The sequence below is a fragment of the Pseudorca crassidens genome, chromosome 3 (assembly GCF_039906515.1).
Source record: "Pseudorca crassidens isolate mPseCra1 chromosome 3, mPseCra1.hap1, whole genome shotgun sequence".
NCBI lineage: Eukaryota > Metazoa > Chordata > Mammalia > Artiodactyla > Delphinidae > Pseudorca > Pseudorca crassidens.
The window spans coordinates 31,832,154-31,852,222 of NC_090298.1; the positions used below are offsets into that span (position 1 = coordinate 31,832,154).

At 45.2% G+C, this 20,069-nt stretch overlaps 1 protein-coding gene and 1 long non-coding RNA gene across 5 annotated transcripts in view; one reads left to right on the plus strand and one right to left on the minus strand.

Moving 5' to 3' along the window:
• Positions 1–426: 426 nt before the first annotated feature.
• On the minus strand, positions 427–13,179 carry LOC137221221 (uncharacterized). 2 transcript variants are annotated; one of them, XR_010941929.1, is made up of 3 exons: positions 12,864–13,179; positions 8,414–8,541; positions 427–1,317 (listed from the first exon to the last, which is right to left on the minus strand). It is a non-coding gene; the product is annotated as an uncharacterized lncRNA (long non-coding RNA). The 2 variants fall into 2 exon arrangements; XR_010941930.1 differs by lacking the exon at positions 427–1,317 and adding an exon at positions 6,722–6,818.
• The window catches only part of EGFLAM (EGF like, fibronectin type III and laminin G domains), a 170,560-nt gene continuing 163,238 nt past the window's right edge, over positions 12,748–20,069 (plus strand). For all 3 annotated transcript variants that reach the window (XM_067730551.1, XM_067730552.1, XM_067730553.1), the window contains exon 1: positions 12,748–13,066. In XM_067730551.1, the coding sequence (XP_067586652.1) occupies positions 12,970–13,066 (97 nt within the window). In that variant the 5' untranslated portion in view covers positions 12,748–12,969. The remainder of the gene's footprint in view (positions 13,067–20,069) is intronic.

Consider the following 20,069-nt stretch of genomic DNA (forward strand, 5'->3'; position numbering starts at 1 on the left):
TCAACTAACTAAATAAAAACTACAGTCCAGGGCTTCTCAAATAATTGTGTCCATGAGTCACCTGGGGACTCTGTGAAAATGCAGATTCTGATCAATAGGTCTGAAGCGGCACCGAGATTCTGACTTTCCAACAGGCTCCTATCCCGTGGACTACACTGTGAGAATCAAGGCCCTAGATGTGTGGTTCAAAGCTTTGTTTGTTGGTTTTTTTGGTCTCAGGACACTTTTACACTATTAAATATTACTGAGGACACCAAAGAGCTTTTGTTTACATGGGCTATATCTGTCGATATTTACTGTAATAAAAATTAAAAATGAGAAATTGAAAAAGTATTTTTAAAATATTTAAGGAAACCCATTACATGTTCATAAAAATAACGCGTTTTAATGAGAAATAACTATATTTTTCAAAATAAAAGATTAGAGAGAAGAATGGCCTTGTTGCACATTGCTGCAGATCTTTTTAACGTCCAGTTTAATAGAAAAGGGCTGCATGCTCACACCTGCTTATGCAATCTATTATCATATGACGTGACATGCAGCCTCTGAAAAACCCCATTGTGTTCTCAGGAGAGAATGCAAATCAAAAAAAGCAAATGGCATCTTAATATTACAGGAATAGTTTTAACCTTACAGACCCCATGAGAAGGTCTCAGAGACCCCACCCAAGGGTCCCCAGACACTACCTTAAAAAAAACCACTGCTCTAGACCACTCTTAAGAATCCGAGAAAACTCTGAAAGTCATTATGTTCATTGTGGAGTTGGACTGTTGACATTTCGTAAAATTTCTGACTTCTAAAATTCTGTGAGGATACTCTTTCTGAATCTAGATTTTGTATCTATTCCAGTTGCAGTTTTCATCCTCATCTGCATCCTCTGATGGTGCCTGGTCATAGTCTCAACACAGAGAAGACTCTCTTCAGAAAACCATCAGCCAAAAAGGTAGTACTCTCTGTCTTTTTAAAAAAATTTTATTTATTTGGCTGCGTTGGGTGTTCATTGCTGCATGTGGGCTTTCTCTAGTTGCGGTGACCTGGGGCTACTCTTCATTGTGGGGTGCAGGCTTCTCATTGCGGTGGCTTCTCTTGTTGCGGAGCATGGGCTCTAGGTGCGTGGGCTTCAGTAGTTGTGGCACGTGGGCTCAGTAGTTGTGGCTCGTGGGCTCTAGAGGTCAGGCTCAGTAGCTATGGTGTACTGGCTTAGCTGCTCTGCGGCATGTGGGATCTTCCCGGACCAGGGCTCGAACCCATGTCCCCTGCATTGGCAGGCAGATTCTTAACCAGTGCGCCATCAGGGAAGTCCCGGTAGTACTCTCTCTAGATAGAATATTGATGAAGAAGAAGGTCAAGTGGAAAAACATATTTTATTGAATTCCTTAAAGATTTTTAAAAATCACTTTAGAATAGATCATCCTAAACTAATGTATTAAATGACTTAAAGCTAGTAGGATTTTATGCTATATACATTTACTACATTTATCTTTAGTTTTTTTGTTCACACATGGTTTCACAATTTTTAAAATAAAAGATGTAAACTGAAATCATTTGATATGCTTAAATATCGTATACCCACTTCTTGTCCCTAATTTTTAATACCTTACTCTTATGCCTGGATTTCCAAGTTTATACCAGGTGTTCTCAGGAGAACATTTGAGTAGGTTCCTGGGCTCTTTGATTTGCACTCCCCTTTGAGCTCTGAAATGTTTCCTTAGCACATTTGCTTCTCCGCTGGTTCTGTATCAACTGACTCCTCTAACTGTATGTCGAAGGAGTTATGCCCATTGGTAAATCTGTTCATCATATGTTAGGGCAAGGAAAATAGGACCCTGTGAGTTCAAGCCTTCAGGCTGTCTCTGGAAGAATATCTCCTCAAGCCTTGATGCTCTCAATTCAGAGAATCATAGGATGAGGAGGGATCTTCAAGGTCATCTAGACCCTTGCTACTCAAGGGTCAAGGCACAGGCACCACCTGGGAACTTGTTAGAAATGCAGAGTCTCAGGAGCCACTCAGACCTACTGAATCAGAATCTTCATTCTAACAAGATCCCAAGATATGAAGTGTGCATGTTAGTGTTTAAGAAGTGCGACTCCAGACCAGCCCCCCACCCAGTGGAGAAATCCTATCTGCAGCGTCTTCCCCTGGGGCTGCCCCTCAGTGCTCATAAGTCTTTACCTTCAGGCTTTGGGATACAGATCAGTGATTCTAGATCAATGATTCCCAAGTTTGATTGCACATTAAAATCACTTGGGGATCTTTTAAAAATTCCTATGTTGAGGCCTCATCTCTGACTAATAAAATCTGAACCTCTGGCATTGGAATTTTATGAAGTTCCCACAACACTCTAAAGGTGTAACCAAGTATGGACCGTTGATCAAGCGCTATCCGTTTGCATCTTAAGCCATTTACTTCATTCCTTGCTTTAATTTTCTGTGAAAATGCACATATCCCCTCATTTTGCCTGGAAATAGTTTTTTTTTTTAATCAGCATAAATAATTTATTGCCAACATTTTCATACCATATACTTGTAGGCTTGACAATTCACACAGCAGTATTCTAGGATGGAGGAACCAGGAGTTAGGGAATGAGAAGAAAGTATATGATGGGATGTTAGGTTGCTGAGGGGCAGACTTCATGCCTAGTTCTTGGTCATGACCAGTTCTTGGCCAGCTAAGCTGCCTTGGGCAGGAAGGGGCTAGGTCAGGCCAAGAAGGGGAAGTTCTCCTTTGGCCAGCGCACTTCAGTTTTCCAGCCTTTCCTCTTGCTTCTGCATTCGTGGTTCTCTGGGGTGAGGGAGGTGTAAGGAAGCAGGAACCTCTACAGCTGTCGGGTAAGTGGGCTCCATCAGCTGAACATGGGGAGCCCAGTCTAGTCCTTGGCCTGATGCGTCTAAGAGAAATTTTGCTAATGTCATAGTCTTGCTGGCCTCAAAAGTGGCCGCATGTTTATCTCCACTCAATAATCCTCTTGAGTAATAAGACTTTTGTTTGTGACGTGACTGTTTAAGAAACTGAAAGCTGCATTTTTTTTCAAGATTACGGGAGAATGATTTTGTTGACGTTTATTAGCTTTTAAATTATCTAGTTTTATTTTAATAGTGCTGCATTAGACTAATTGTTGCTTGGAAATATATAAATCTTGTTAACAGTAATTCTGAACAGACTAAATACATGATCAAGTCAAAAGTTTGAGGACTAGGGAGAGAGTGTTATTTTAAAAGGAAATCCAAATTACTACCCATAGTCATTTTAATTTACTATTAATAAAAATATAACACCAAATGAACTCAATAATAAATAAGTTTGGAAGTTCTAACATTCTAGATTCTGATGAGTATCATTCACATATTAAAATAAAATTTAGAAAATGTACAGCTTACAAACTTTCCTTTTTACATATGTGTTTTGAACTAAATAATAGTCAAATTAATTTGGATGTTCGAGGAGGAAATGCCATCACATTTTCTCCCCCCTCCCATCCCTGCTTACCTAGGCTTCAAATCTGGATAAACATATTCAAGTGTTGTTTAATCATGAATGTGACATATTAGACAGATTTATAGATGCGTGAGGGATTTAAAAATTTGATTATTCTTAGTTCTTTAAACATCCCAATAAGTAATCTTAGAGATAACATTAACGTTTACTCTGTAGACTAAGCAAGTATTGTAGGAAGAGAAGATTGTGTTTTGGGTACCTGAAAAGTACAGAGAATTTTAGAGTATTTCTGTTCTCCATTAAGGAACATGTAGTTTGGCTTCCCCCAAAAATGTGAGAGACGAAGATGGAGAACATTTTAAGAAGGATATTTTTTCTTTCTTTCTTTCTTTCTTTTTGCGGTATGTGGGCCTCTCACTGTTGTGGCCTCTCCCGTTGCGGAGCACAGGCACCGGACGCGCAGGCTCAGCGGCCATGGCCCGTGGCCAGCCGCTCCGCGGCACGAGGGATCCTCCCGGACCGGGGCACAAACCCGTGCCCCCCGCCTCGGTAGGCGGACTCTCAACCACTGCGCCACCAGGGAAGCCCAGGATATTTTTTCTAAGTATAATTCTTGTCTTCTATTACTGTAACATTTGTATTTATTATGTTTTTAATGAAGTCTCAATTTTGGTACATATTTTCTACTTTCCTCACTGGCTTACATTTTCATTTCAATAATGCTTTATTTTTGGACTTCCCTGATGGCGCAGTGGTTAAGAATCCGCCTGCCAATGTAGGGTATACGGGTTCGATCCCTGGTCCGCGAAGATCTCACATGCCGTGGAGCAGCTAAGCCCGTGCACCACAACTACTGAGCCTGTGCTCTAGAGCCTGTGAGCCACATCTACAGAGCCCGTGTGCCACAACTACTGAAGCCCGAGCACCTGGAGCCCGTGCTCCATAACAAGAGAAGCCACTGCAATGAGAAGCCCGCACACTGCAACAAACAGTAGCGCCTGCTCGCTGCAACTAGAGAAAGCCCACGCACAGCAACGAAGACCCAACGCAGCCAAAAATATAAATAAATAAATTTATTTTTTAAAAAAAGAATGCTTTATTTTTACATTTGAATACATATAAATTGAAAGTGAAGCTAACACTTTAGTATGTCTATTCTATTTTCAATTAAAATATTTAGGAAAGGGCTTCCCTGGTGGCGCAGTGGTTGAGAGTCCGCCTGCCGATGCAAGGGACACGTGTTCGTGCCCTGGTCTGGGAAGATCCTACATGCTGCGGAGCGGCTGGGCCCGTGAGCCATGGCCGCCGAGCCTGCGCGTCCGGAGCCTGTGCTCCGCAACGGGAGAGGCCACAACAGTGAGAGGCCCGCGAACCGCAAAAAACAAAAACAAAAACAAAACAAAAATATTTGGGAAAATTTCCCTGTAGTGACTACTTTCTAAAATTGTTTAAAAACTGTGAAAAAATCCCAATCATCCCCCAAACAAATATTTTACATATATTTAGATTTCTTAAAGAAGGGCACACCTGTAAAGAGCCACCTATTTGAACTGGTAATTTTGTTTATCTACTTGACTGGTGGTTAATATGTTAAATTGTTAAAATTTGAAGTTGTGCTATCAAACTTGTGAGCTAATTCTGTGGGCTTTCGGGAACATGTGAGAATGCTCTTCCCATTCTCTGTATCTTCCACTTCGTTTCCTTGACTTCTGGGTTTCTTCTTTGTCCTAATTTCCTTACATATAGCTCTCTACTGTTTGAGACGGGCCCAGGTATATACCTACATGGGTGGGGATCCATGGGGACACTTTCTTACATATTCAAAGTCATTGTATTGCTACCATCTGATTTTCACCTCAGTAAAAGTGAATAGCTTGAATTGTGTGTTATTATTGTTGTGTCAACTAAACCCATGATTATAAATAGAGCCTAGAACCACAGAACAATTAAAGCCATCCCTCTCTGTTCACCACACAAATACTTTCAGGACTGCCTTCTTCATGCGAGTCAACATCTCCACATTCTCCAGCTGCTTCTTGGGTTTTTTTTTTTCCATCATCTGGACTCAGCAACCACTTTGGTCTATTCCTTTAGCTCAGACACCAGAGCCATGGCAGCATTTCCCAGGATAAGCCATTGGGATCTGGACATAATTGAGGAGGGTGTGCCTGGGGCCATTATGCCCACACGTGGATTCAAGAATGTCCCAGTGGGGAAAGATCTTGTGCGCCATTCAGTTCAGCCCAGGAAACTGATGTCAGGGAGGCAATGTGACTCATCCAGGGAATATAATAAGTAATAAGCAAGGAAGGAAACAGGGAACATGGAAAGCACGCATACTGGATCAATTAAGAGGCACTAAAGCTGAAGGAAAATACGAATGGGCCTCAGTGTTCCCAGGAGCAGAGAGGACTGATTGGCGTGCTACCAGTGGTAGTTGTATCCCGTGTGTATCTTTATTTGTTTTGATGGCTCAGCCATTATTCCTTCCCTGGAGAATCCCTATCTACTATATCATTATCTTTTGGGAGATCTCTTTCATTGTCCCAAAATACACAACTTGATTTTCCATTATTTCCAGTTCACATGGAAAGTATCTGGATCAAAGCTTTATCTTTGGTCTGAGTCTTGTTTGCCATCCCAGCAGTAATTCACTAGTGCTTCTGGAACTTAACTCTGGAGAGGACTTAGCCTGTCTCTGTGATAAATGTGAGAGTGATGGAATGAAATAAAGCCAACATTTAGTGAGTGCCAAGGGTATGGTATGTATAGTGCACTGGGTTATCCCATCTGATGGGCACAGCCTTTAAAGTAGGTGTTACATCCCATTATACAGGGGAGGAAACCAAGGCTAATTTCTCCCTCATCCTTCACCATTGATCTTTTTTTTTTCCTGTACGTGGGCCTCGGACTGCTGTGGCCTCTCCCATTGCGGAGCACAGGCTCCGGACGCGCAAGCTCAGCGGCCATGGCTCACGGGCCCAGCCGCTCCGCGGCATGTGGGATCTTCCCAGACCGGGGCACGAATCCGTGTCCCCTGCATCGGCAGGCGGACTCTCAACCACTGCGCCACCAGGGAAGCCCTGATCTTTCTTTATATCAACAATTAACTTAAAAACATGGATCTAAGCCATCCCTCCTATTTTTTTGGATTTTCCTTTGAAGCTGTCCCATTCCTCTTTCCTTCCAGCAGCCCTGCTATCCTGACAGGCTACACGACTTCTTCTGTTGCTTAAACCTTTTCCTTTCACACCTCTCCTCCCTGGGGGCTGGGTACAAGCCAAGTCTCCTCTCACTCAGCTATATTGCACCTCCTTGACACCTCCCACTTGGTGACATCAGACTGGATCTTCAGATCTCCCAGTCCTCTTCTCATTTCCTCCTTTAAGAAACATCCAAATACAGATATAACCAAACTCAGATGGAAAACTTGGCCTTTTGCTTCCTTCCACAGGTTTTCTCTTGGCATCAGAAAATCTGGGTTTTCTGGTTATTTAATGCACTGTCATTAAATAACCCTGAAACTGAGCCAGCATTCCTCTGCTTCCTACACCCACCTCCCCACACTGGTCTCCCCTGCCCCTCCTTTCTCACACCTCCCCATTTCCTCTGTCTGAATGGACTGGATATGGCCTGCTTGGAAACTGTGAATCTGCGTCCCGAGCCTTCTCAGAGGCTTTTGTCCTGCCGTATTTCTTTCTTTCTTTCTTCCTTTCTTCCTTTCTTTCTTTCTTTCTTTCTTTCTTTCTTTCTTTCTTTCTTTCTTTCTTTCTTTCTTCCTTCCTTCCTTCCTTCCTTCCTTCCTTCCTTCCTTTTCTTTTCTTTCTTTCTTTCTTTCTTTCTTTCCTTCTTCCTTCCTTCCTTTCTCTCTCTCTCTTTCTTTCTCTCTCTCTCTCTCCCCCCTTCTTTCTTTCTTTCTTTTAGCAAGACCCTGCTTTCCAACTTCAAAGTTTTTCTGAGAATAAACTTTTTGCAAGAGTTCTTGCTGTTTATAAGTAACGACATCTGTCTATCCTGGGAAAAATAAAGAGGTTCTTCCACGGATGCTGAGACTGTGAGCCCCAGGACTAGCGAAGACATCCTCTCATCCAACAGCGTCATTTGATAGAAGAGAAAAATAAGGTCTAAAGAGGTTGATTGAATCACTAATGTCCCATTGACTGTTCGCGACAGGGCTAGAGCCAGAGGGCAGGTCTCCTGACCTCTAGTCCACCGAGATTTTCTTGAGATTGTGTCATTTCACAAACAAGCCCTGCATTTTGAAGTTGCATGCCGGCTCTTGAAATAGATGCCCGATAGTATGCTGAGCAGTTGCCCGTGAGCAATGCGGGGCTCCCGCATTTTGCTGTGTTGTTCACAGGTCACTGGAGACCCCAACATCGTCAATGTTTTGCAGGGTTCCCTGCATTTCCAGGAAGACGGTAGCTCCTGCTCTCTCTTTCTTACATTAAATCTGGCAGCACCAGACAGAATCACATGATCTGTGAGGTCTGCCTTTCATGCCCCCTCCTCCTTGAAGGGACTGCCTGTCTCAAACTTCTCTCCTTCTAAGATGTCTGGGGCCTGTATCTCTTCCCTTGGTTTCTCAGTCCCTACCATTCCTCCTGTCCCACCAGATACTCCACCTAGGCTGGATTCATACTTTCTTTTTAACCTCAACAAAGACATTCCTATGATTAAAAATATAAGTAGTAAAAACATCATCCCAGACCCCTCAGTCCCCTTCCCACACTCAGTTAACACTTGCACTCTGTTCTGCATCTTGCTTTGTCCACTTTGTCCACAAGTTTGGGAATACCAGGTGATATACCTTGGTAATTCCAGTTCTGTCCCTGGTGAATCCTATTATGTATATAAGCATGCTTTAAACACTCATGATGCTGAGTGCTGTATTTTATAGTATATGATTACATAACTTATTATTTGAAATACAGGGTCTTCCTCTCCCGACACACCAACAGCCTGTTGCACTCTTACCTGGTGCTTCCTTTTCTCTGCTTTGTGTGCAACTGTCTTCTCTCAACAAAACTGTGGTCATCTTGAGCGCAGAAGAAAGACATTGTTGTCCTTTCTTTCCTGTGGTCATTCTGTTCTCAGCACAGAACCTTGCACATAATGGGATCACATCTTAATTAATGCTTGTTTCATACTGAGGAAGGAGAGTGTTTACACGTTTTGCTGATCTATTGTTATTTGTGTATTCTAATTAAAAGTGAATGGGAGGTTTGAACTCTCCTCATTCTTCTTCTTCAAAAATATATACATCTAGGGGCTTCCCTGATGGCGCAGTGGTTGAGAGTCTGCCTGCCGATGCAGGGGACACGGGTTCGCGCCCCGGTCCGGGAAGATCCCACATGCCGCGAAGCGGCTGGGCCCCCCCCAAAAAAAAATATATATATATATATACACACATCTAGAGATGAAGCATGAGGAGGGATTACTGGGGGTGCTGGTCATGCTCTAGTTCTTGGTATGGATGGTAGTTATACATGTGTGGTCACTTTGATATATCTCATCAATTGGCACAGTTCTTATTTGTATACTTTTCTTCATATGTTGTATGTCTATTAAAACATGTAATATGTATGTGTATAATATATAGTTCTAGGTTGATAAGATACTGTGTTTGTGAGAGTTTGTGGAAATAGTCATGCTTGTGTATTGCTTGTGGGAGTGTAAATTGTATAATGCCCTTGGGAGGAAATTTGGCCAAACTATCATAATGAAAAGATGCTTACCCTTTGGCTGGGCAATGGCTAGCCTAGAGATGTACCCTACAGTCTATTATAGCATGTGCAAACTGTTACACATTCAAGATCATTCACTTGTCTATAATAATGAAACTGGAAACAACAGAAGGAAGAACAAACAGATTGTTGTACATCCTACTACAAAATATTATTCAGCAGTTAGTAAAAGGGAGGCAGGTCTGTTACTGCTGATTTGGAAGCATCTTCGGGTTAAAAACTGTGTACAAGATGCTCCTGTTTGTGTTGCGTATGTGTATATACATCTGCTTGTATGTTCATAGACTATCTCTAGAAGGATACACAAGAAACTGATAATAGTCGTTGCTTCTGAGACAGGAAGGGGTAAAAGGAAACTTATTTTTCACTATACACTCTGCTTGATGCACATTTCAAATTTTATAAGTACATGTAACCTATTCAAAAAATTAATTAAATCCAAAGCTGCTTCTTTGCAGCTGACTTTTCTTCATTCTCATTTACGGACTTCCTAAACATTCTAGAATTGGTGAGTTTGCCTTTACTTTCTTCCAACAGCCTCCAAAACCATTCCATGGAGCAAAGATCATACTTTTCTTCCACGATATTGAGCAAAGCAGGCAGGTCACTCTTCTGCTGCTGACCTTATTAACTGAATTTAGACCTCAAGTGAATTTGAACAGATTTTTGATTTTTTTTTTAATGAAACATTCAAAGCCTCTTTGCCCTCTTTAGTTCCTCTCCTTCCAGAAGGCAGGAAGAGAGTGAAAGACAAGTGTTCCATTTGTCTTTAATCAGATTTACAAGTGCCATAAACTGGCTGTCAAACTAGAAGAAGAGAAAACCTTGGGGGATGTGGTTTGCCTAGCAAAGGAAGGGAATAAGTCGGGTCTAACATGGGCCCTAGATTTGTAACAAGTAGAGCTCAAGAAGTAAGGTTTTATCTCGATAGCCTGAGAATCCAGAGCGTTTGGAAGCCCTCAAAAGTAAAATATAACAATATAATCAAAGGTAATCCTTGCAAAGAAGAAACAAAGGGGCCTCTGAAGAAGCCAAGCCAGCTTCCAACTTGCCCATGGCCGTCTGCAGAAGATGGAAGGGAGGCCCGGGGCCGGGGATGAGGAGGTGGTATGGGTGCTTGCTGAGGATATCAGCAAGAGGGCTGAAACTCAAGCTTGCAAAATTCGTCATGGACAGTTTGTACAGGTCTTTGAAAAGGCACATTCAGAGCAAAAATGGCTTGGGTTAGACGTTGCTGTTTTATTAGATAATAAAGAGAAAGCAAACCCTGAAACTTAGCGATGATTTCGTCCGGCCCCTTCATTTTGCCAAGACGCACTGTAGGCAGAGCCTACTATTAAACCCCCAGATCTCACGATTCTTGGTCCACTGCTGTGTCTGCTCTCCACCTGTCTTTTTAAAAGTCTGGACTCTGGAACCAGACCACCTGGACAGAGCTCTGGCTCTCAGGAGCTGCATGCTTTGGGGCAGGTTACCTAATTTTACATGCTTCCGTTTCCTCATCTGTCAAATGGGGATAATGCTGATAACAGTAAGTACCTGGTATGGTTGTTAGTGGGATTATAAAGCCCTTCAAAGAGGGTCGGGTACATGGGAGGTGTTGTGTCAATTCTAGCCATAATATTAATGGTTAGTATTACTTCCAATTTCTACAGCAGGGAGAATCATTTTTAAGTGGGAAAGACCACAACACCAACATGGGAGGTGTCTTCATGGTAATAGTTAACTTGGTTCCGGGTGCCACCTGAGGTCTGATATAAGAAATCCCTTTCTCGTAAAAAGAGCTATCCAACTTCTGGGCTGGTGGTAAGGTAGATGCCCTTTGTCACAGGTGGAGTTCAAGCCAAGGATGTAGAAGGCAGATTCCTGTGTAGAATGGAGGCGGGGCCTAGATGACCTCTAGGGGCTCTGACCTTAAGGGTCTAGGATTCTGCTACCTTTGAGACTAGTAGCCTTGGGGACAGTCACATGGCCCGTCTCCTGGACATGGGTTTGTTATCAACTTGGAAGTGAAGAGCACAGTTTGTAAGACTTTTCTCCTCCAGCTCCGTATAAAAGGACAAGCTCTGGTGTGACATCTAAGACTTCCAAAGACTCATGACTTTGAATTTCTTTATGGAGAGCTGCACACCCGAGGATGCCAACACAGAAGGGAACATATTCTTAGATCCGGCTCGGTACAAACCCTCTAGCCAGGGGGGATACTTCATTCCTAAAAGAGGAGTAGAAATCTTTGGGGGGTGGGGGGGAGGGAGATACATTGGTCAACATTGTTCCCTCCGGGTCCCCAAACCCAGGTTAACAATGAAGGGCCAGGACGCCAGGAGCCTCTGCCACGCTGCCAGGTGGGGCCGGGCCAGCACGAAGTCCCGCGGGCCAGTGACCCCGGCTCCCTCTGCGGGGTACTTCCTAGGGCCTTTGATGTTTCCCCAGGAACTGGCAAGGGTTGCGTTTCCCTCAAGGTTTATTCCCTCTTGGTTTATTTATTGTATCTGCCTTCTCGTCTCGCTGGCTTGAAGATCAGCACGCAGGTGTGCAACGGGACTTAAGTCCCCGGGTCTCCTCTACCAGCGCCACCTGGAAACCCGGCAACAGGCGCATTTTACTGAGTTCTCTGGCAGCAAATCCGGAGAGGAAGGGGTCTTTTTCGGGCCAGCTAGCCGATCTGGGAACCCTGGTCCCAGGATCAGTGGCCAGGACTCCCCGTCGGCCTCCAGCCCCAGCCCGGCCGGCGCGCGCCCCCTCCCAGCCGGGTCTTCTCGGTCTGCCAGGGGGCTCGAGCTCGCTTCCTTTCCCCCCGCAAAGCCAGGCTTAACCCAGAGCTTCATCTCCTCCCCTGGAGGGTCTCAAGTTGCCTTCCTCTGCCCGGAGGGCACCACACTTCCCCGTGCCGGGCCCTAATCTCCACACGGCCTTTCCAACAGAGTGGCAGGCTTCAGCTCTCCATCTGCGCGCCTTAAATCCCATTTATCTTCTTAGCGCCTGTGTCCTGGCCGGCCCCGCCCCCTCTTCCTCCTACGCACCCTCCCCCCCCCCCCCCCCCCCCGCAAATCACAGACCCTCTCCTCCTCCCTCTGTTATCCCCCTTACTCCTAGTGCGGTGGAACGGCTAGAGCAAGCTTTGGAGGTGTTGGGTAAAGTACCCGAGGAAGGTGGAAGCGACCTAGAGGGGCGCGGCCGGAGGAGAGTATACCAGGGGAGGGGGAGGCGCCGCAAGATATCAGGCTCAGGACCAAGGCAGAGGGTCCTGGACTCGCAGTCACCTAAATCCTGCCCTGCGTCTCTAGCGGTTGAAGTCGGCCCCTCCTAGCGCCCCAATCTAGGTCACCAGCCGGGAAGGGCTGAGCTGGGGGTCGCTAGAGGGGTGATGCGCGGGCTTTCTGCCCTAGAGGTGGGCGAAGAGTAAATTGTCTCAGGGCCTGCCCCTCTCACTTCCACTAGATTGTAATTCCATCCCTGGGTCGGTCGAGCCTCCCTCCCTCTCTCCCGCGGCCAGCCAGTCCCTCCCCGTCGGCTTCCCCTCGCCGCCCCCATCCCCGCCCTCCCCCCCGCCCCGCCCGAAAAGCCCTGCTGCTCGAAGCCCGCTTCACTCCCGCACGCGGACCTCCCGGCTGCTGTCCTGCCTCCGTGGACTCCTCCGTGGTTCCTGGTCCAGCTCCCTCAGCCCTTCGCCTCCTCACCTCGGTCAGGGGATCCGCGGGGGCCGCGTCTCCCGACGTATCTCAGGAGACGCCCTTTTCCTGTGCGCCCAGGACTTGGTGAAACTTCTCAGGCGCCCGCGGTGAAATGGATTTAACCCAAGGCGTCTTGCTCCGGCTCTTGCTCCTGGCTTCCAGCCTCGGACCCGGCGCTGTGCCGCTCAGAGCAGCTCACAGAAAACCAGGTAATGCGCTCGGTGCTCCCGGGAGCATCACGTCCGGAGCGCCCAGGTCCCCGTCTCTAGCGAGGACCCAAAGCGGGCAACGCACCGCCTCTCTCACCCCTGACCAGCGGCACTTAACTGGGTTCTTCTCTGCCCAGAGCCGAGAAAAGACGCCAGCCTCGCCCTCCCCCTCCCAGGACAGGCGATTCCAGGGATATTTGTTTGTTAAAAGAATGATCTATTTTCCAGACACAGTAGAGGTGGAGGGCTCTGTATTTGACCACAGAGAGCTGAGAGTTGGGGCAGCGATTACGCTGTCTCAATTACAAGGATTGCAACTGTGCAAGAAAAGTCAAACAGCTCCTCCTGTGTCTCTAAACAGCTTATTGAATTCATATTGTTCAGAGCCCAGCGATTTCCTGTTAAGTGTCTGAAGATTTGCCTGGTGTACCCTATGCCCATCTCCAGTCCTTCCCACGCACTATGTAGGGATGTGGCCTCTGCTGTTAGGATCCTCTTCCACTCTGGGGCCGTTTTCTCAGAAAGGAGCACTCAACGGGTTAATTTTTACCGTGATTTGAGCTCCTGTCTTTGCTCTGTGATTTAAACAAAGATGTACAGCGTTGTGGGCTATTACAGTGAACTGCTGAGAACTCGAAACACACTAACTTGCATTTTCTCTAGTTACACAGGTAGAAAGTCTTACTGTGTTTTTGCCTCCTTTGGTTTGGCCTGTGTGGTGAGATTATTCAAAGTAGAACATTCTAAGCAAGAAAGTTCTCAACATTGTTTCTCGGATAATGATTTTTATTCCTCTTTGCTGAGACTATATTTAGAATTCTGAAAAATCTGTTTTTTCTTAGTTTACTTTGCAAGTGGGGTTGTCTTATGGTAGTAATTACATCGTATGAACAATGGAAAACAATATAACTATTTGAATGCAGTCTGCAAAACTTTGCAGAAAGCACAGTTTGTCTTCACAAATAATGTTGCCGTTAGAAAGAGACAAACAGGGGAAATTTATCAGAGGGCAAAGAAAATCATCCTGGCAGGTTCCCATATGGCTGCTTAAATATTTTCGCTGCTCCAGGATCTCTCCACTTGGAAATATGACTTGTTGCCTTTCTGCTCTGGAAGATGCCTTCACTCTTCAAGCTGTATCTATTATCACCTGCGCCTTGCTACCTGCCTTGAAATTTATAATTGTTATTATCATCTGAAGCACACTTAAATTGTGAGCTATTTTAGTCCCACTGATCATTCACTTTGGAGAAAATAGCAGCAGTCCCACGTGATATTATATTAAATTGTTTCTTTCCTACATGCACGCAGACACACATCTTCAAGGATTTCAATGAAGGGCTTCTTTCTAATTTTCCTCCTTAAGATACCCACACGTGATCATCTGCGTTCTGTGGGTTTATTTACATAAAACCATCCCGTCACAATTTTTGAACAATGCATTGTTATACCTGTAGTTCTTAAGCGTGAGCAGTGTATGTAGTGTTCTTTTAAGGATAGATTTCAATTCGTTTAAGAAGAATTTTTTTAAAAAGTATTTCACAAAAGCCTGCTGTGTAAAAACTGCTCGTATGGTTCACCGTATTTCCTTTCTTATTTTCTGTAGTTCCTCTCCTACAGATACTTCCTACCTGGTTCATCCAGGGTTTCATTCTGTTATTCATGCCATGAATATGCCATGTTGGTCTCTTTGGTTTTATTTGAAGCATAGATAGGGTTTTGATAGTGGAAACTCTACATTTTAAATATTTTAGCACATTAATTATATCAAATTTGAGGTAAAAGGAGTGTTTGGACTAGGTTCAGCCTAGGAGAGTTTTTCATTACTTTATAATTTTATCCAGACACTGGCTCTCAGGTTGGAAGGCTGCTCAGATGAAAATGACAGCTACTTCATAAACTTTGGGGGCAAATATCCTCCTGGGCTCATTTACAACCCTTGGAAAGATTAGTTTTTGATCCGGAGAATTGGTCCAGATTAAAGACTGAATGTGCGCCACTTGGCTCTGATGTGAACGGCCGCCAGCTGATTTATAATCTTCCCCAGACACCAGCAGATCTTGCTAGTATCCATACAGGAGTTTCTTTGTACCTTGTTTCCTCAATAGAAATTGATTTGTGTGCAGTGCTTTGAAGGTGGCATGGCTACCCCTAAGGTGTACTGCAACAGTCCTGTTTTATTTGGATGACCCTGTCTTTCTCCTCACCCTCCCTGAATCTCCCTTTGACAAGTTCGGCTTTGTTGGAGAAGTCTTGGATTCAAAATCCACCTGAAAATTTCCCATCCCCATCTACTTCTGGTGAGAAAAAACCAAGCAGCAGCTTCAATTATGAGTCTCATTTGGGTCCAACATAGACAACTTTTCCCTCCACCAAGATAGCTACTCCTCTGTCACTGAGTGTTAATAAAGAAAGCTCTGCGTTTGCTGAGACTCACAAAAAAGAACAGTTCGCAAGTTAAGTCAAATTAAATAATAATGAGCATTAATTAATTGCTTTCTACACTGTCCTAAGAACTTGACACGTACTGATTTATTTAATCAACCCAACAGGTCTGCGAGATGGGTATTATTATTACCCCTGTTTAACTGAAGAGGAAATTGTGGCTTAGAGAAATTAAATATCTCACCCAGGGTCACCCAACTAGTAAGAGCCTGGATGGGAATGCAGACTCTGATACCCAGGAGCAGAAAGGAGTCCTTAGCTGCCTGGTTAGGAGAGGTGTGCAACCCCTCAGGGAGGGCGTCTTCCCCCTGGATGAATGGGGGGGGGCTCCCAAATTCGAATCACAGACCTGGCAGGAAGTGAAACACCCTATTGTACAGCTGGGCTGAGCATGACCAAGGGACTTGCCCAAGTTAATATCAGAAGCTCAGCTGGACTAGTACCCAGACCCCCTTGAGTGGTTTCCAGTTCTTCCCTTACCCAGAGTCTCACCAGGACACGCAGGGAGGACTGTTGTGCCTCTGATGTAGGGCAGGGGGGAGGGAAAAGGAAATCCAGACACATCTGCTGGGACCAGCATGTGTCAAGCCACGTGTGTTCCCACAGGCAGATTGCTAACTTAACGGTGTTAGCTTAACTCTCTGGCACAGAGAGAGGGGCTGGAGGGCTGCCTGAGGGCCCTGCCTTTCCTCTGCCTTTCCGGCTGCCTGAGGTCCCAGGGTCAGTGGGACAAGGTCAGGTCAGGGTTCAGAATTCAAGGTTTTCCCCTGGAGGACTGGAGATCCGCAGTCATTTGGCGGAGGGAGATGCAGGTCTGTAATCTTTTCCTTTCCACTTTTCCCTCAGTGTTTCTCTCTCTGAAAAAGTGGATTAAAACAAAGATCCAGGGAAACTCAGAAAGAAAAAAAAACAAAAGACTGGAGGGGCAGAGCAGAGTTAGCGCAAGGGCAATGTGCCTTGTCGGTTGCTGGTGGGGAATACGTGCGCCTCTAGGTGGTTTCTGCTGCTACTAGTGTGAGGCTGAATGGCTAAAGGGTCAAGCAAAGGTCAGGGCTCATCCTCTTCTACTTCCCCCACCCACCCAGGATAACCTGAAATTCACAAGAGATTGCTTATGTCCTCACTCAAAGCTCTCACCCAAGTCCCTTTCCCAAAGCATGTAATCTGGGGGGGCTCAGCTCTTCCGGATGTCACCCCTCCTTTTCCAACCAACCCTACTCCTCCACAAGGCTCATCCAGATTGTCTTGCTTCTTGATGAAAACTGGAGCGACAAACACCCTAAGAGGGATTATATATATTTCTCCCCAGCACCTAACTACTAGTGTCCAATGCAGTTCTGGCACCACAGCAGAAATATTTCCCTCTGATCCTTCCTTCCATCAGCCCTTCTACCCTCCCGTTTGTTTCCACATCATACCTCATCCCTATAAAGAAGCCCCTGCCTCTCTTTCTCTTTCTCTTTCCTTTGATCCTCTATGAGGTAAAGGGACACAGAGAGGTCATGGTCAGGAGTAAATGTGTGTAACACGAGGCAGTACTTTTTTCTCAGAATTCTTTCTCATGGGAGAGTGACTTGACCAGAAAGGAATTGAGTGGTGTTTCGCTTTTTGGTTTTGTTTTTGTTTTTGCTTTTTGTTGCTTCCCTGAGCCCAGGGCTTTAATAACCTTAGAATTCTTTGGGGAGTAGCTGTCCATCTGTTCACGGGTTACTGTAGCTCAAAAGTGGTCCAGTGAACCAGAGCTACATTTCTGGAAAACAGGGACTCAGGTGTCTGAGGTGGAGGTGGGATCTCAACTCCTGCAGTGTTATCCTCGGGAGCTCCTGTCTTCTCCTACCTGACCCACTAGGCAAGCAGGACTGTATTTCTCCCAGCGGACTACATGAGTGACGTGATATCTCGATTGCAACAGAGAATCTTTTGAGCTGGTCAAGACCCTTGCCACTTGTTTTGGTCACAGCAAGTTGCAGGTATTAGAAGTGCACCTGCTATTTCAGGGATAAAAAAGGGAAAGGGTGAGGAGATGCTGCAGAGACTAAATAGCAGTTTGTAGGAGAAACCCCCCCAAACCCATCTTTGATTGCATTGGTTGTGAACCGTCGTTCTGAAGAAGGACCCCAAAGTGTGCTTCAGCCTCCTGAAATGAGCTGGAAGACATTTGCTTCCTTGAAGAGTCCCGATCTCATGGGATGGGGGTCTGGGCCTGGGGGCAGAGAGACTCAGGTGAAAATCAAATCAAATTGCTGCCAGCAGAGGGCGCAGTTTCCAGAGCTGGCACAGAGCGGATCTCAGACTTCTGATACAGGCGAGTCACCGCTGAACTTCTATGTGGATAAGAATTCTTGGAGTGCATCCCAGACATCTGCTTTTTTAAACAAGAACCTCAGGTCACTTGGTGCATGTGGTTCACAGTCCACACTTAGGGACGTGACGGAGGAGAACTTGGGCTCCTAGCATAGCCTCCCTGCCTCCACCCCAGGTACTCTCCGGTACCCCGACAGCCTCCACTTCGACAGCAAGCATCTGTATTACAGCCAAAACAACCCCAGTGTTTAGATTCTCTGCCGGGTTTCCGAAGGTTGGATTCGGGACTTGAGATCCTCTGAAGGCCCATGACGGACATCTCTTCTGGGCAGGTCGTCCTTCTACTCACCCTCTTTCCCAGTAACCCCGTCATTGAGAGATGGCTGCACACGGCAGGACACCCTTCAGTAACATCAACAAAGAAGCCAGGCTGTATATGACCAGCCCCTGCCCCTCATTTCCCCCAGGCCCATTCCACCCCCGCTCCCACGCAGCTCCTTCTTTCAGGCAGGCTTCTCCTGGCCGAGCCGGAAGGCTTGGGTGAAAGCACAGACTCTGCTATTCGACAACTTTGGGTTCAAGTTCTGACACTTCTTTTTTATTATTATTATTAGTTCCTTGGTGACATAGGGCTAGTTATATTAGCTCTGTAAACCTGGGTTTCCTTGTCTGTAGAAATAGGATAAGGAAAGAACCTACCATTTAAGGATTAAATGAGGTAATACATATACCAGGGCATTAAAAAAGGATTAGAAGCCTGAAGCTTGAAGGCAATGTTTATGAAGTTGGGATTGTTTACTCTGGAAGGGGGTGTGGGTGGGAGAAGAATGTGTGTATTTCCAGGCATCAGAATAATTAACATAGACACTTATGAGTTCATGTACTTTTTTTTTTTTTTTTTTTCCGCGGTACGCGGGCCTCTCACTGTTGTGGCCTCTCCCGTTGCGGAGCACAGGCTCCGGATGCGCAGACTCAGCGGCCATGGCTCACGGGCCCAGCCGTTCCGCGGCATGTGGGATCTTGCCGGACCGGGCCACGAACCCGTGTCCCCCGCATCTGCCAGGCGGACTCTCAACCACTGCGCCACCGGGGAAGCCCGAATTCATGTACTTTTATCCTTTCTTGTACATGTTAATGTATGATTGGTAGCATAATTCTAATTTTACTGAGTTGTACAAATTTTTAGGTAAACTGACAAATCAGAAAGACTCTTTGGTCAACCACATGCCTTGATTTGGGGTTTGGAAATGTGGCTGTGAGGTTTGTGGTCTTGCTGGAGTAGATTCTTTTGAGAAACAGTATCCCCAAGGGTGGTGGACAATTTTTTCTGGTAATTGTCATGTGGAGGTTTTGTTCCTGAAAGAGAATCATCCAGGCTGACATGTGACTGGGAGTCTGTGAAAATCTCCATGAAGCTAGAGAGCTAAGAAAGGGTCAGGGTCTGCTCATTAATCATCAGTTTGGAGTAATTTATGAGCCACTACCAGTGACATAGAAAGATAGAGACTGGGCTCCATTGGCTCTTCCTTTTCTTATTAATGATTCGTGCACTTCCAGAGCTGTAAAAAAAAACCCCACTTACCCCAGATAACCCCACCAGCTTATTTTAAGAATCAAAGGAAATAAAGCAGACTAGTGCTTTGAAAGAACCGAAGTGTTACACAAAGATGGGATGTTACTAACTAATAATACTCACACTAATTATTATTACTTTAACCAACCAGACCCACCAAGGACACACTTTCTGAAGCTTTGATCTCTTTTCCAGTCTCTTCTTCCCCATCCCCGTAAAGACACTTGAAGATTCTTTCTCTGTCTGACTCTGCAAATCCTGAGCAATTTAAATCTTAACACTTGTGTTTGCTGACAGGGCACCCAAAATCCCGAATCAGATTTAATGCAGTGTTAATGCTATTTATTTCTCTTGATGCAACAAGTTGATATTAGCCAGTTAATGGTTTACATTGTGCAAAAGGAGTTGTATCAGCAGGCACTTTTCTGTAGCATCTGGGCAGTTGGCAACATAATACTTAAATACAACCTGAGTTTAAAGCCTTCCTTGGACAGATGGCTAATTTTATTGATCTAATCTTACACTTAGGAATAGGTCCCATGATCCTTTGCTGGTAATTCTTAGAGTGAGCAGAGACGTAAATAAACTGGATGAGGGCTGTGAATTAGACGCTTGTTTGCTTGTAATTTATTTTTTAAATACTTCAGTATAAACAGTCATGGTGTGAATTACTTTAATCTC